We start from the raw sequence: 13,673 nt of genomic DNA, 5'->3' as shown, positions 1-13,673 counted from the left end.
TTATCACAGTCCCTCCCAATTCGACTGGGTGGTATTTATAGTGTGGGGTTCCGGGTCCGGTTGGCATCCTGCCTCCTTAGGAGTCCATCACTTTTCTTACTATGTGTGCCGTTTCTAAGATGACACTCTTCTGCATGAGTCCTGGAGCTACTAGTTTTTCTAGATTCCTTTTCAGGGATCTTGGGATCGTGCCTAGTGCTCCTATGATTATGGGTACGATTTCCACTGGCATATCCCATATCCTTCTTATTTCTATTTTCAGATCTTGATACTTATCCATTTTTTCCCTCTCTTTCTCTTCAACTCTGGTGTCCCATGGTATTGCGACATCAATGAGTGATACTTTCTTCTTGACTTTGTCAATCAACGTCAACGTCTGGTCTCGTTTGCACATATCACCCTATCCGTTCTGATACCATAGTCCCAGAGGATCTTTGCCTGATCGTTTTCTATCACTCCTTCAGGTTGGTGCTCGTACCACTTATTACTGCAAAGTAGCTGATGTTTCTTGCACAGGCTCCAGTGGAGGGCTTTTGCTACTGAATCATGCCTCTTTTTGTACTGGTTCTGTGCAAGTGCTGGGCATTCACTTGCTATGTGGTTTATGGTTTCATTTTTCGTATTGCACTTCCTACATATGGGAGAGATGTTATTTCCGTCTATCGCTCTTTGAACATACCTGGTTCTTAGGGCCTGATCTTGTGCCGCTGTTATCATTCCTTCAGTTTCCTTCTTTAGCTCTCCCCTCTGTAGCCATTGCCAATTGTCATCGCTGGCTAGTTCTTTAGTCTGTCTCATGTATTGTCCGTGCATTGGTTTGTTGTGCCAGTCCTCTGTTCTGTCTGTCTTTCTCCTGTCTCTGTATATTTCTGGGTCTTCGTCTACTTTTATCAGTCCTTCTTCCTATGCACTCTTTAGCCACTCGTCTTCACTGGTTTTCAGATATTGCCCCAGTGCTCTGTTCTCGATGTTTACGCAGTCCTCTATACTTAGTAGTCCTCTCCCTCCTTCCTTTCGTGTTATGTATAGTCTGTCCGTATTTGCTCTTGGGTGTAGTGCTTTGTGTATTGTCATATGTTTCCTGGTTTTCTGATCTATGCTGCGGAGTTCTGCCTTCGTCCATTCCACTACTCCTGCGCTGTATCTGATTACTGGCACTGCCCATGTGTTTATGGCTTTTATCATATTTCCGCCGTTGAGTTTTGACTTGAGTATCGCCTTGATTCTCTGCATATATTCTTTCCTGATCGTGTCCTTCATCTCTTGGTGTTTTATATCCCCTCCTTCCATTATTCCCAGGTATTTGTATCCTGTCTCATCTATGTGTTTGATGTTGCTCCCGTGGCGCCGTGGAGGAGTGGGTTAGGTCGTCAACAGACTTAAGTCAAGTTAAGCAACATAGTGGCTGGTCAGTCGTTGGATGGGTGACCGCTTTCCTCGGCGTTGATCCCTTGGGAAAGGATCTTTACCATAATTTCCTCAGTCTACTCAGCTGTAAATGAGTACCTATCCCTGATGGGGTAGGGTCCAGCTATGGGTTAAATAGCAAAACTCAGCAATGATGGAAAGAAATGAAGGAATAAACGACAACGACGTAAATGGAACCTCTGGCAACAGAGGAGCTTCGTCCGGCAACCAGGTATTCAACCCAATTGAAGGGGAAGACGGTCAGGTACTTGGAGGTCGTCATCCAGCAACTGATCACCACAACGACAATAATCAACAGCCTGAGATTGGAGCTACAGAGGCAAAAAGGAAGAAATGGACAAGAGAAGAAAATAAGGAAATATGGAGATGCTACATCGAAAGCAACCCGACGGAGAGAGGATATAGAAGAAGATTGGTCAACATCTGGAATGAGAGGAACACCCCCAAACAGAGCAGAGGCTGGCAGACAAGTAAGGAACATAAAGAAAAAGAACTGGCTCTCCCCCCCCACAGAAAGAGAAGAACTGAAAAGGGAAATGTCACACGACAACGAGTTACACGAAGACGAACTGAGAGACGATGCCACAGAAGACGACAGGGAGGATGAGGTATCAAACAACGACACGAAGAAACACCGACGAGTAACAGAGAGGACGGAATGGGATAGAAAAGATTAGACAATGGATGGAGCCAGATACAGAGAGAATAAAGATCCCCTCCATGAAAGCCTACAACACCAAGAAATTAAGGGAGAAAACAAGTGAGGTCAATGAAGTAATGGGCATAATACACACCACCATATCACAGAACAAATAACTTGACATATGCAGGAGCAAGATTAGTAGCAGAACTGATGGGGATTCGAAACAACCACCACACCAGCACAACCAACCCAACAGAAACCAAAACAGCAACCTCCTTGGAAAAGGCGCCTGGAAAAGCAAATCATGGTGATGAGATCTGACTTGAGTAAACTGAAAAGAGATGGCAGAAAAAAGGCTAAGAAGCAAGAAAACAAGGGAGGAACTCAAACGAGAAATACAAAGTACAAGAGAGGGGACTAAACAACACAATAGAAGATGTAAAAACAGAGGCTTAAGGACCAAAGCACCTAAGATCCAACGGTACATGAACAGGAATAAGGGATACCAACAGAACAAACTATTCGCAACCAACCAGAAAAGACTATACAGCCAACTTAGAGGGGAAGACAACCACCAAGAAATTCCTGAAGCCGAACCAAGTAAGAGACTCTGGTAAAACATATGGAGCATCCGGTATCACACGACAAACATGCAACATGGCTCCAGGAAGTCAAGGAAGAAGAAACAGGGAGAATAAAACAAAGATTCACAGAGATCACGACAGACACAGTCAGACACCAACTAAAGAAAATGCCAAACTGGAAAGCCCCAGGTCCCGATGAAGTCCATGGATACTGGCTCAAAAACTTCAAGGCCCTACACCCACGAATAGCAGAACAACTCCAGCATTGTATCTCAAATCACCATGCACCCAAATGGATGACCACAGGAAGAACATCCTTAGTACAAAAAGGCAGGCAAGAGTAAGGGAAATATAGCCAGTAACTACAGGCCTATCACCTGTCTACCAATAATGTGGAAGTTACTAACAGGTATCATCAGTGAAAGGCTATACAAACTACCTAGAGGAGAAACACCATCCCCCACCACAGAAAGGCTGCAGAAGGAAGTGTAGGGGCACAAAAAAGACCAGCTCCTGATAGACAAATGGTAATGAAGAACAGTAGGAGAAGGAAAACAACCTAAGCATGGCATGGATAGACTATAAGAAAGCCTTCGACATGATACCACACACATGGCTAATAGAATGCCTGAAAATATATGGGGCAGAGGAAAACACCATCACTTCCTCAAAATACAATGCGCAACTGGAATACAATACTTACAAGCTCTGGGAATAAGACTAGCAGAGGTTAATATCAGGAGAGAGGGATCTTCCAGGGCGACTCACTGTCCCCACTACTCTTCGTAGTAGCCATGATTCCCATGACAAAAGTACTACAGAAGATGGATGCCGGGTACCAACTCAAGAAAGAGGCAACAGAATCAACCATCTGATGTTCATGGACGACATCAAGCTGTATGGTAAAAGCATCAAGGAAATAGATACCCTAATCCAGACTGTAAGGATTGTATCTAGGGATATCAGGATGGAGTTTGGAATAGAAAAATGCGCCTTAGTCAACATACAAAAAGGCAAAGTAACGAGAACTGAAGGGATAAAGCTACCAGATGGGAGCAACGTTATTTAATTATTATTATTAGTATTATTATTATTATTATTATTATTATTATATTATTATTATTATTATTCTTATTATTATTATTATTATTATTATTATTATTATATTTATTATTATTATTATTATTTATTATTATTATTTATTCATTAGTTATTATTTATTAATTTATTGATTATTATTATTATTATTATTATTCATTATTATTAATTATTATTATTATTATTATATATTATATTATTATCTTAGTTATAGTTATTATTATTATATGAAAAATAGTTAATAAACATTATTATACATATGTGTACCGATAAAAAATCTCTCGTCTCAGTAAAAGAGGAGAGAGAGAGAGAGAGAGAGAGAGAGGGACGAGAGAGAGAGAGAGAGAGAGAGAGAGAGACCTGGAGTTCGAAAGAACTAAAATCTTACTAATTCACTGTAGTATTTTCTTTATTGAAGTGATTGGTCTTTACATTAATATTAATATTTGAAAATTAGTAAATCATGTATTGAGGCATGAAAATAACATAAAAATACACTAATTAGTGGTTATTTATCGACGGAAAATCCCGCGAATAGGCGAATTCTCTGCAAATAATGGGTAGATAAGGTCCAGCGAAAAATCCGCGAATCAGTGAGTCCTTGAATCTGGAGAACGCGAATACATATATATATGTGCGTATATATGTGTGTGTGTGTGTGTGAGAGAGAGAGAGAGAGAGAGAGAGAGAGAGAGAGAGAGAGAGAGAGAGAGAGAGAGAGAGTCACATAAAATCCCACATATAATGTTGATCTTTTCCTCTATATATTTGCAGAGCAAGTTTGTTGGGTTCATTAGGAAAAGATAGTTCTGCAGTTCGAATTCATGACATATTGAATTATATTGTTGGTGGGGAAGATCAAGAACCAGCAGTCATCACAAGAGTTATTACCCCTGATCAAAGTAATTTCATATCAGCATTCTCCTGGCATCCCACACATGAAAACAGAATCATAACTGCATCTTATACAGGTGAATTTTTTACAGTTTCATCAAATTTTGATATTAAACTGTATGGTGGCATAAGGAATAAATGAAATATGTATGGTATTGGTTAAAGTATTTGTCATGTGTATTGTTTCTAGATAGAAAATAACTTTGATGATGTGTATAATGTTGAAACCTGAGTAATTAAGCTGTACAGTAGTAAAATTTGGCTTCATCCACAGTTTATCAATAGATTCTGGGTAGTTATATTTCACTGTGTGTTGACGTATGGAAAATGAGAGATAAGTTTTGCATGTAAGAAAACTTTTAAATGGTTTTGAGCATTTTTTCATCACAAACTCATCAATCATGTAGTGCCCTCATTCATGGTCTGATTGTCTGTAGACTTGCATATTCATGTCTTGTAGACATAAGAAGCAGAAGTTTTAAAGTGACTAATCATATGTGTAGGACCATGACTCATCAGTAGGTAATAACTATCCTTAGTGTTCGAAATTCTTTGGTACTGACAGACAACATAGCCGTTAGAATATCCACAGCTTTGCTGTGTGAGTTTTGGTTACAAGAGATATGTATTGCTGTGCAGTGGAAACGACCAAACTGATAACAAAATTGGAAATTTTGAAAAGATGTGGTGATAGGATGTTAGGATTTTTGGCAAGAATAGTTTGGAAAGATCAAGTAATGAATGAGGAATTGGTATAGAGATGTATCAAAAAGTGGGAAATATGACTTGAGATCTCAGTAAGATTAGATATTTTGTACATAAAATGAGAAAGGATGAGACACAGTTGGTTAGAACTATAGTAGCCAGGAAAGTAACAGGATGAAGTAGCATAGGAAATTACAGGAAAAGCAAGTAGGTAAAGACCTAAAGAACAGGACATAAGAGAGTAGTTAAAACTCATTCCATGTCAAACCCCATGAAGGGAAAAGCTGATGTACAAACATTTTTGAAGGTTTGGGAACGTCTCTTTATAAACTTTTATTCTACTTAATCCTTTTGTTTCTTTCTTTATATGGCTACTATTCGAGTTCCATTTTTTCTTTACTTGCCAGAGAGTGTAGTAGAAACTTATTGGGTGGGTTTGCCATCCTTCCTGCAAGTATATATCTTTTGCTGTGTCAGTGACTATCACTCTATTCTTTTACTTGTGCCTAATTCGGGTATATTTATAATTTTTATGTTTTTTTTTTTTTTATACCATAATTTTTGACACTGTGACCACCAAAAAGAAGTCAGTAAGGTGGGTGGTTGTATGCTTATTGATAGCATAGTATATTGGTATTTCTTACTTCACTTAATTTGTTTGGTAATATCCGAGGTATTTCATATTACTGATTGTGTTTTTCTAGGTATCGGTTATTTCTTGCCCAACTGTCCGTAAGTGGTGGCTATAATACTTTCTAGTATTTCAGCAGTTTATTATGTTCTGTTGCAGTTGGAGGAGGACAGAGAAAGATTAAGAGAAGGAAACAAAGAAGGAAAAAGGGTGGTAGCTCAAGCTAAGGCAAGGGCATATGAAGAGGTTTATACTGAACTGGAAACCAAGGAAGGGTTGAGTAAGATGCCCAAACTGTTCAAAAGTAAGAAATAAAAGAACGAAGGACATCACCCATATTAAGCAAATGAAAGATAGGAATGGTAAGATCATAAAAAAGGAAGGAGACATCCTGAAAAGATGGAAAGAGTAATTCGAGCAACTGTTAAATGAAGAAAATGAAAGACTTGTAAGAGAGGATGGACAAGTAAACATGGGAATTGTAATGGGGGATTGGTAGGGATGAAGTTATACGAGCCTTAAAAAGAATAAGGAATGGGAAGGCAACAGGACCTGACTTAATCCCAGTGTAAGTTTGGAAAGCCTTAGGGGAGGGAGGGGTAGACATCTTGTATGATCTGATGGTAAAAATATTTGAGCAGGCAAAGATAACAGAAGATTGTCAGGAAAGCATATTGATACCTAATATTTAAAGGTAAAGGTGATGTTCGGGAATGCAATTATAGAGGTATCAAACTAATGTCTCGCACGAAGATTTTAGAAAGAATAATAGATGGCAGGCCGAGAAGGGAAGTGAGACTATGAAAAGAACATTAGGATTTATGGAGGGAAGCGGCACAACAGATGGAGTATTTTGTATAAGGCAGCTGATGGAGAATTTCAGAGAAAAAATAGACATGCATCTGGTATTCATAGTGTTGGAGAGACAGATGGATTTGAGATAGGAGTTGGATTACACCAGGGGTCGGCACCTAGTCCATTCATCTTCAACATTGTGATGGATGTAATGACCAAGGATGTTAGAGAAGCAGTGCCATGGTGCATATTATATGCAGATGACATTGTGTTGTGTTCAGAGAGGAGGGAGGAGTTGGAGGGGAGGTTGGAGAGGTGAAAAGCAGCACTTGAGGAGAGAGAGGAATGAGATGATCAAAAAGCAAATGTGTGTGTTCCAGTATTACTGAGGATGGTGGAAATAGCATAAGATTGGATTGGGAAGAAATAAAGAGAGTACAGAAGTTCTAGTACTTGGGGTCTCATATTAGAGGATAGTGGAAGCATGGACCAAGAGGTAAGGCACCGAATTCAGGCAGGATGGAATAACTGGAGGTCTGCATCAGAGGTCCTCTGTGACAAGAAGGTTCCTCTGAAACTGAAGGGAAAGTTTCATAGGATGGTGGTCAGACACAGATGGAACAAAAACAGCAAGTATGAGGGAAACAGAGGAGAAGATGGATGTAGCAGAAATGGGAATGTTGAAATGAATGTTGGGAGTAACAAGGGAAGATAGTATTAGAAAATATAGAGGGAAGGCTTCAATGGTATGGACACCTGTTACAAAGAGAGGAACGTCTTGTTGAAAGACATGCAATGGAGATGGAAGTGCGGGGTAGAAGGAAGAAGGGAAGACCAAGAAATAAGGTGTGATTGTATAGGGAAGATATGTTATGTAAAGCTATTGAGAACAATGCACAGAACAGAAATCGATGGAGACGGCTAATTCATAACGCCGATCCCACATAAAAATGGGTTGAAGCTGAGAAGAAGATTATGCTCTGTACTTAAACTTATACTAATGTATTGTGTATTACTTTCTTATCTCATTTTTCTTTTTATCCTTCTTTCTTTCTCTTATAGTTCAAACTTTTCAGTTTTTATTTCTGTACTGGGCTGCTTTCCCTGTTGAGGCCCACAGTAGCATTCTGTATATTCTATTAGTATTACATCTTTTTTGTTTGTGATACATCAGTCGATGGTTGTGAGAGAAAAATTCTGAGGGAAATATTATTTTCATACAATGAACTTACCTGTCAGATATATACATAGCTAAGACTCCGTCGTCCCCGACAGAAATTCAAATTTCGCGCCACTCACTACCGGTAGGTCAGGTGATCTACCTGCCTGCCCTGGGCGGCAGGACTAGGAACCATTCCCGTTTTCTATCATATTTTCTCTGTCGCCGGTGGTATCAACATTGTTGTTACTACCTCCTGACTGGAATTCGCTTTTCAAGACTTTATTGATCATCTTTATTGGATTTCTTGGTGACGTACTGGATCGTTGTTTTGGCATTCGCTACTGTGGACTGGATTTGGACTTGCTTTTGAGATTTTTCTAATAGAATGTCTGATTCAAGTGTTAGTGTGAGAGTGTGTGTGAATGTAGGCTGCAAGGTGAGGATACCGAAGGCTTCGGTTGATCCTCACACTGTATGTCGTAAATGTAGGGGGTTCGACTGTTTCTTTGGCTAACACCTGTATTGAGTGTGAAAGTTGGATGCTAATGAATGGAAGACTCTAACTCTTACTTGAAGAAGTTAGAGAGGGATAGGATTAGACGGGCTGCCACAAAAGAGTGTGATACAAGGCCTATTGAGCCTTTTTCTGAGTCTAACTCTCCTTTTGTTAATGAATATGATTCTCCCTATGTATCTGAATCCTCACAGGCTTTGCATTCGGATTCGGCTTCTGAAATCGCCAATCTGAAGGCTACTCTTCGTAAAATGAAGACAAAGATGGCGGCCATGCAAGGTAAGGCTAGTGATTGTGATTACAAAGTGAAGTGAGTGTTCCCAGTGTTGTGGAGGGGGTGTCTGACCGTCCCTGCGATGCTCCCAGGCCTAGACCTCTTCCAAACTCACATACCCAGAGGAGTAGGAAAGTCGAAAGTCGTACGGAGGTTGTGGGGAATCCCCAACGGTCAGGCGTCCCTTCAGCAGGTTCTGTTTCGTTACAGTCTGCTCAGGACCGCTCAAATAGAAGCGTCCTACGAGATTGTTTCTCGTCGTCCGGTTCTCCTTCACCTAAACGAGGGTGGAAGGACTCGGATCTTTCTAGGCCACTGAAAAGGCATTGAAAGAGCGCGCTTCGACTCGAGCCCGGAGCGCTTCTCGGAGGAAGCTCCTTCTTCTATCAAGAAGGCTAAGCTGGTTTCGACGCCTCCTAGAGATGTATTTGATGATCGCACTCCTTCGAGTTCTCCTGCTTCTTCTATTGAAGAGGACGCTGGGGTGGCTTCCAAGAGGATTTTGCTTGCAGTTCAAGAGCAGATTGCCTCTTTGGTGGAGTTCTTTCAAGGGTGGGATCGCAAGAAGGACGCTAGACTTCCTATTAAGAAGTCTCGTCTTCTTTCTCCAGCCAGACGTGAAGCGTCCGCCAGACATAGGACGTCTTCCAGGCAAGAAGAGTCGTATAAACGTCAGGATCTTTCCGAGCGAGTTGCTCGAGATCATGACGCTCAGGCCTGAAGCGCCAGCCAGGCGCGAGGCGCCAGTTAGGCGTGAGATTCAGCCAAGCGCGAGGATTCAGCCAGGCGCGAGGCGCCAGCCGGCGCGAGGAGTTGCGTGAGGCGCCAGACAGCGCGAGACGTCAGCCAGGCGCGAGATGCCAGCCAGGCTACACGCTCCAGCCAAGCGTGAAGCGCCAGCCAAGCGCGAGGCGCCAGAACAAGCGCGAGGCGCCAGCCAAGCGCGAGGAGCTGTTCAGGCACGAGAAGTCAAGCAGACACGAGACTTCTTTTAGACCGTGAGAGAGAGTCGGTTCACTCTATGAGGCCCCTCTCCTAGTAGGAGTTTTGTCACCAGTAGAGAGAGACGGGATGAAGATCCTCTCGTTTTTCAGGCCGATTCTCCCAAGGTAGAGAAGGAGATTCGGAAGAAGAGGGTGACGGGAGAGAAGGAGTCTCGAACTATAAAGTTCTAACTGACCTTTCTTTACGAGAATACGGAGATTCTTTAACTCCTGCCACTCCTCCTTCGCCTCGATCACTGTTTTTCGAGTGCGACTGTGCCTAAGTCTTCGTCGGTCGTTGAAGATGAGACCTACGATCTCTATGAAGAGAGCGCTTCAGCTCCTTAGAACAAATGGATGTTGTCTAAGAAGGATCTGGGCCAGGACCACCTTCTGTATGCCTCCAGCCATACTTTCTGGCAAGAGAGGTTTCTGGTACCGAAAACTGGGTGGGGAGAACATGGGCCTTTCTCTTCCAGCGGCAGCCGAAGCGGACTTTTCAACCTTGGTTGACTCGTCAAGGAGACACGCTTGAATGGAGCTCGCGTGTCTTGGGCTATTTCGGAGACGGATCATCTCCTCAAGGGACTCTTCCATATTTTGGAAGTGTTTAATTTCCTAGACTGGTCCCTTGGGGTGATGTCTAAGAAAGCTCATGACTCGGATGGTCTTGACCCCGAAGTCATTCTCAGTATTCTTGCTTGTATTGACAATGCGGTACAAGACGGATCGGGAGAAATCTCCTCTCTTTTCGGAGCAGTACTCCTTAAGAAGAGGAGTATTTTTAGTTCATTCCTACCAAGGCGGTTTCTTCTCTCACAGAGAGCAGCCCTGGTTTTCACTCCCATGTCTGACTTCCTGTTTCCTTCTCAGTTTAGTGAAGGACATTTCTCGATCACTGACTGAGAAGGCGACTCAGGATCTTCTCCTGCAAACTGCAAGGAAGAAGAGACCTCTTGTTTCTGTTGACAAGAAAGGACCGACTTCTACGGTTCAGCCCTTTCGAGGAGGGCCTCTCTCCAGAGCTACCTCTAAGAGAAGAGGTCTTGAGAGGAGAGGTAAGGCTCCTTCCCGTCCCTTTAAGAAAGGGAAGTGAGACAGACAGCCTCCAAACACCAGTGGGGGCCAGGCTTCTCGAATTTGCAGACGCCTGGTCACTCATAAACTCAGACGCCTCTTCCATGTCCATAATCAGGAAGGGATATCTTATCCCCTTCCAAGACAGTCCTCCACTAACGACCATTCCGCGGGAACTGTCAGCCAGATACAGGGACCCTGTACTGAGGGATACTCTTCGTCTGATGGTGAATCAAATGTGGGACAAAAGAGCCTATAAGAAACTGTTCTGAGCAAGCAAACTCTCCGGGGTTTTACAATCGGCTTTTCCTGGTTGCGAAAGCCTCGGGGGGCTGGAGACCAGTTCTAGATGTTCAGCGCTCTGAACAAGTTCGTTTGAAAGGAGAAGTTCTCTATGGAGACCTTCGGCCTCAGTCCTTGCGGCGTTACGTCAAGGAGATTGATGGTGTCGCTGGATCTCCAGGACGCCTATTTTCATGTCCCGATTCACCCTTCGTCGAAGAAGTACCTCCGTTTCATGACGGGGGGAAGGATCTTTCAGTTCAGGGCCTTGTGTTTTTCGGCCTATCCACAAGCGCCTTCAGGTCTTCACGAGCCTGATGAAGAATGTGGCGAGGTTTCTTCACCTCAAAGGCGTCAACATCTCTCTATATTTGGACGATTGGCTCATCAGGGCCAGAACAGAGAGACAGTGTTTGGAGGACCTTTCTTTTGACCCTAGACCTGATAAAGGCGTTGGGACTACCTCGTGAACCTCGAGAAGTCACAGCTGTATTCCCAGACAGAACTTGGTCTATCTGGGGATTCAGATGGATTCTCTGGGGTTTTCGAGTATTTCCTTCGCAAGAGAGAATCGTGGAGAGGCTTGGAAAAAGTCTCTCTCTTCTTAGGAAAGAACGTTACTTTCGGCGAGGAATGGTTAAGCCTACTAGGCACCTTTTCCTCGCTCGAACAGTTCTTTCCTCTAGGAAGACTACATCTTCGCCCTCTTCAGTTTTTCCTAAGGAGATCGTGGAACTGGAAGACGGGACTTCTCTCCGACAGTTTTCTCCTTCCAAGGGAGATGAAACCACACCGCAATGGTGGTTGTCCCTCTAAAAGAGAAACAAGGGAATTTCTCTGGAAGTTCCGAACCCAAACCGAGTGTTGTATTCCGACGCATCGGAGAAGGGTGGGGGGAGCAACACTAGGACCGAGAGAAGTGTCAGGCACCTGGAAGGCAGCACAGGTGTCCTGGCACATAAATTGCAAAGAAAAACTTCTAGCAGTTCACTTAGCGCTAAGTTCTTCGAACCCTTTGTGACGAACAGTGTGGTCCAAGTGAATGTGGACAACACTACAGCCCTGTCCTACACTTCGGAAGCAGGGAGGAGGCAACACTCAGTGTCGCTCTACGAGATAGCAAGAGATCTGCTAATTTGGGCCTCACAAAGAAACATCGCCCTCCTAACAAGATTTGTTCAGGGGACGAGAAACATCAGGGCGGACAGACTGAGCAGGAGAGCCAGGTCCTTCACACAGAATGGACTCTTCATTCAGAGGTGTGTCAGAGTCTTTGGGATCTCTGGGGCACTCCTCACGTAGATCTGTTCGCCACATTCCTTTCCAAAAGGCTGGAAGTCTTTTGTTCAGTGGTGGAAGAACCCAAGAGCTCTCGTGGTCGACGCCTTCCTGCTGGACTGGTCCTCATGTGGACGTGTACGCTTTCCCCCCTTTCAAGATCCTGGGACAAGTGTTGAGAAAGTTCGTAGCGTCCAACGGGACAAGGATGACCCCTGATAGCCCCGTTTTGGGCCAGCACAAGATTGGTTTGCAGAGGTGCTGGAGTGGACCAGTAGACTTCCCAAGATCCCTTCCAAAAAAACAAGGATGGATCTTCTTCAGACAGCCACACTTCGAGAGGTTTCAATCAAAACCCCCCCTCGTCGCCCCTCTCTCCTCCGCTCTGACTGCCTTTCGACTATCGAAAGACTTGTCAGAGCGAGGGGGGGTTTTCTTGCGAAGCTGCAAGCGCTATCGCTAGAGCCCGCAGAAGCTTCCACTAGACAAGTCTATCAGTCGAAGTGGGAGGTATCAGAAGGTGGTGCAAGTCTAAGAAGTTGTCTCCTCCAGTACCTCTATAACCGAAAAATCGCCGATTTCCTGTGTTCTTGAGAGAGGTCTCTCATTTGTCTGTATCGACAATCAAAGGATACAGGAGCATGCTGTCGGCAGTATTTAGAAACAGAGGCCTAGACATTGCTGACAATAAAGATCTGCACGACTTGATTAGATCGTTTGAAACGACAAAATCGAAGGAACTAACTCCACCCAGCTGGACCTGGACGTAGTTCTCAGTTCCTTTCGTCGGACAGATTTTGAGCCTCCCCAACGTAGCTTCGTTCAGGTATATAACAGAAAAAAATGCTTGTTTCTCCTATCTTTGGCGACAGCCAAAAGAGTTGGGCGAACTTCATGCCCTAGAAGATGAAGTCGGCTTTAACAAAGACTCGGCCTTTTGCTCGTTTAGAACTCTGTTTCTAGCGAAGAATGAAAATCCATCGAATCCCTGGCCCAAGAGATTCGAGATCAAAGGCTTATCGAGTCTAGTAGGGAGGGAGAAACAGAGAGGTCTCTTTGCCCGGTAAGAGCCTTGAAGTTCTTCTTACAAGAAAGAAACAATGGGAGGCTCTAGACAAAGTCTTTGGTGTTCGATTGAGGACCCCACAAGAATCATGTCTAAGAACGCATTATCTTTCTTCATTAGGAGCGTCATTACGGATGCTCACAAGTTCTGTCCTGACGACTCTTTTCCGCTTTAGAGTAAAATCCCATGAAGTTAGAGCAGTGGCGACGTCTCTCTCTCTTTTCAGAAGAATATGTCATTAAAGAAAATCATTGACACG

General features: G+C 43.4%; 1 protein-coding gene across 1 annotated transcript in view; it reads left to right on the top strand.

Annotated features, from left to right (window-relative positions):
* LOC135217300 (GATOR2 complex protein MIOS-A-like) overlaps positions 1 to 13,673 on the top strand; it is a 189,681-nt gene that overhangs the window by 53,814 nt on the left and 122,194 nt on the right. Inside the window, 1 exon segment of the mRNA XM_064253066.1 lies at positions 4,528 to 4,724. Coding sequence (XP_064109136.1) covers positions 4,528 to 4,724 — 197 coding nt within the window.

This window comes from Macrobrachium nipponense, chromosome 7 (assembly GCF_015104395.2).
Source record: "Macrobrachium nipponense isolate FS-2020 chromosome 7, ASM1510439v2, whole genome shotgun sequence".
NCBI classification, from domain to species: Eukaryota; Metazoa; Arthropoda; class Malacostraca; order Decapoda; family Palaemonidae; genus Macrobrachium; species Macrobrachium nipponense.
This window is presented reverse-complemented; position numbering and strand designations above follow the sequence as displayed.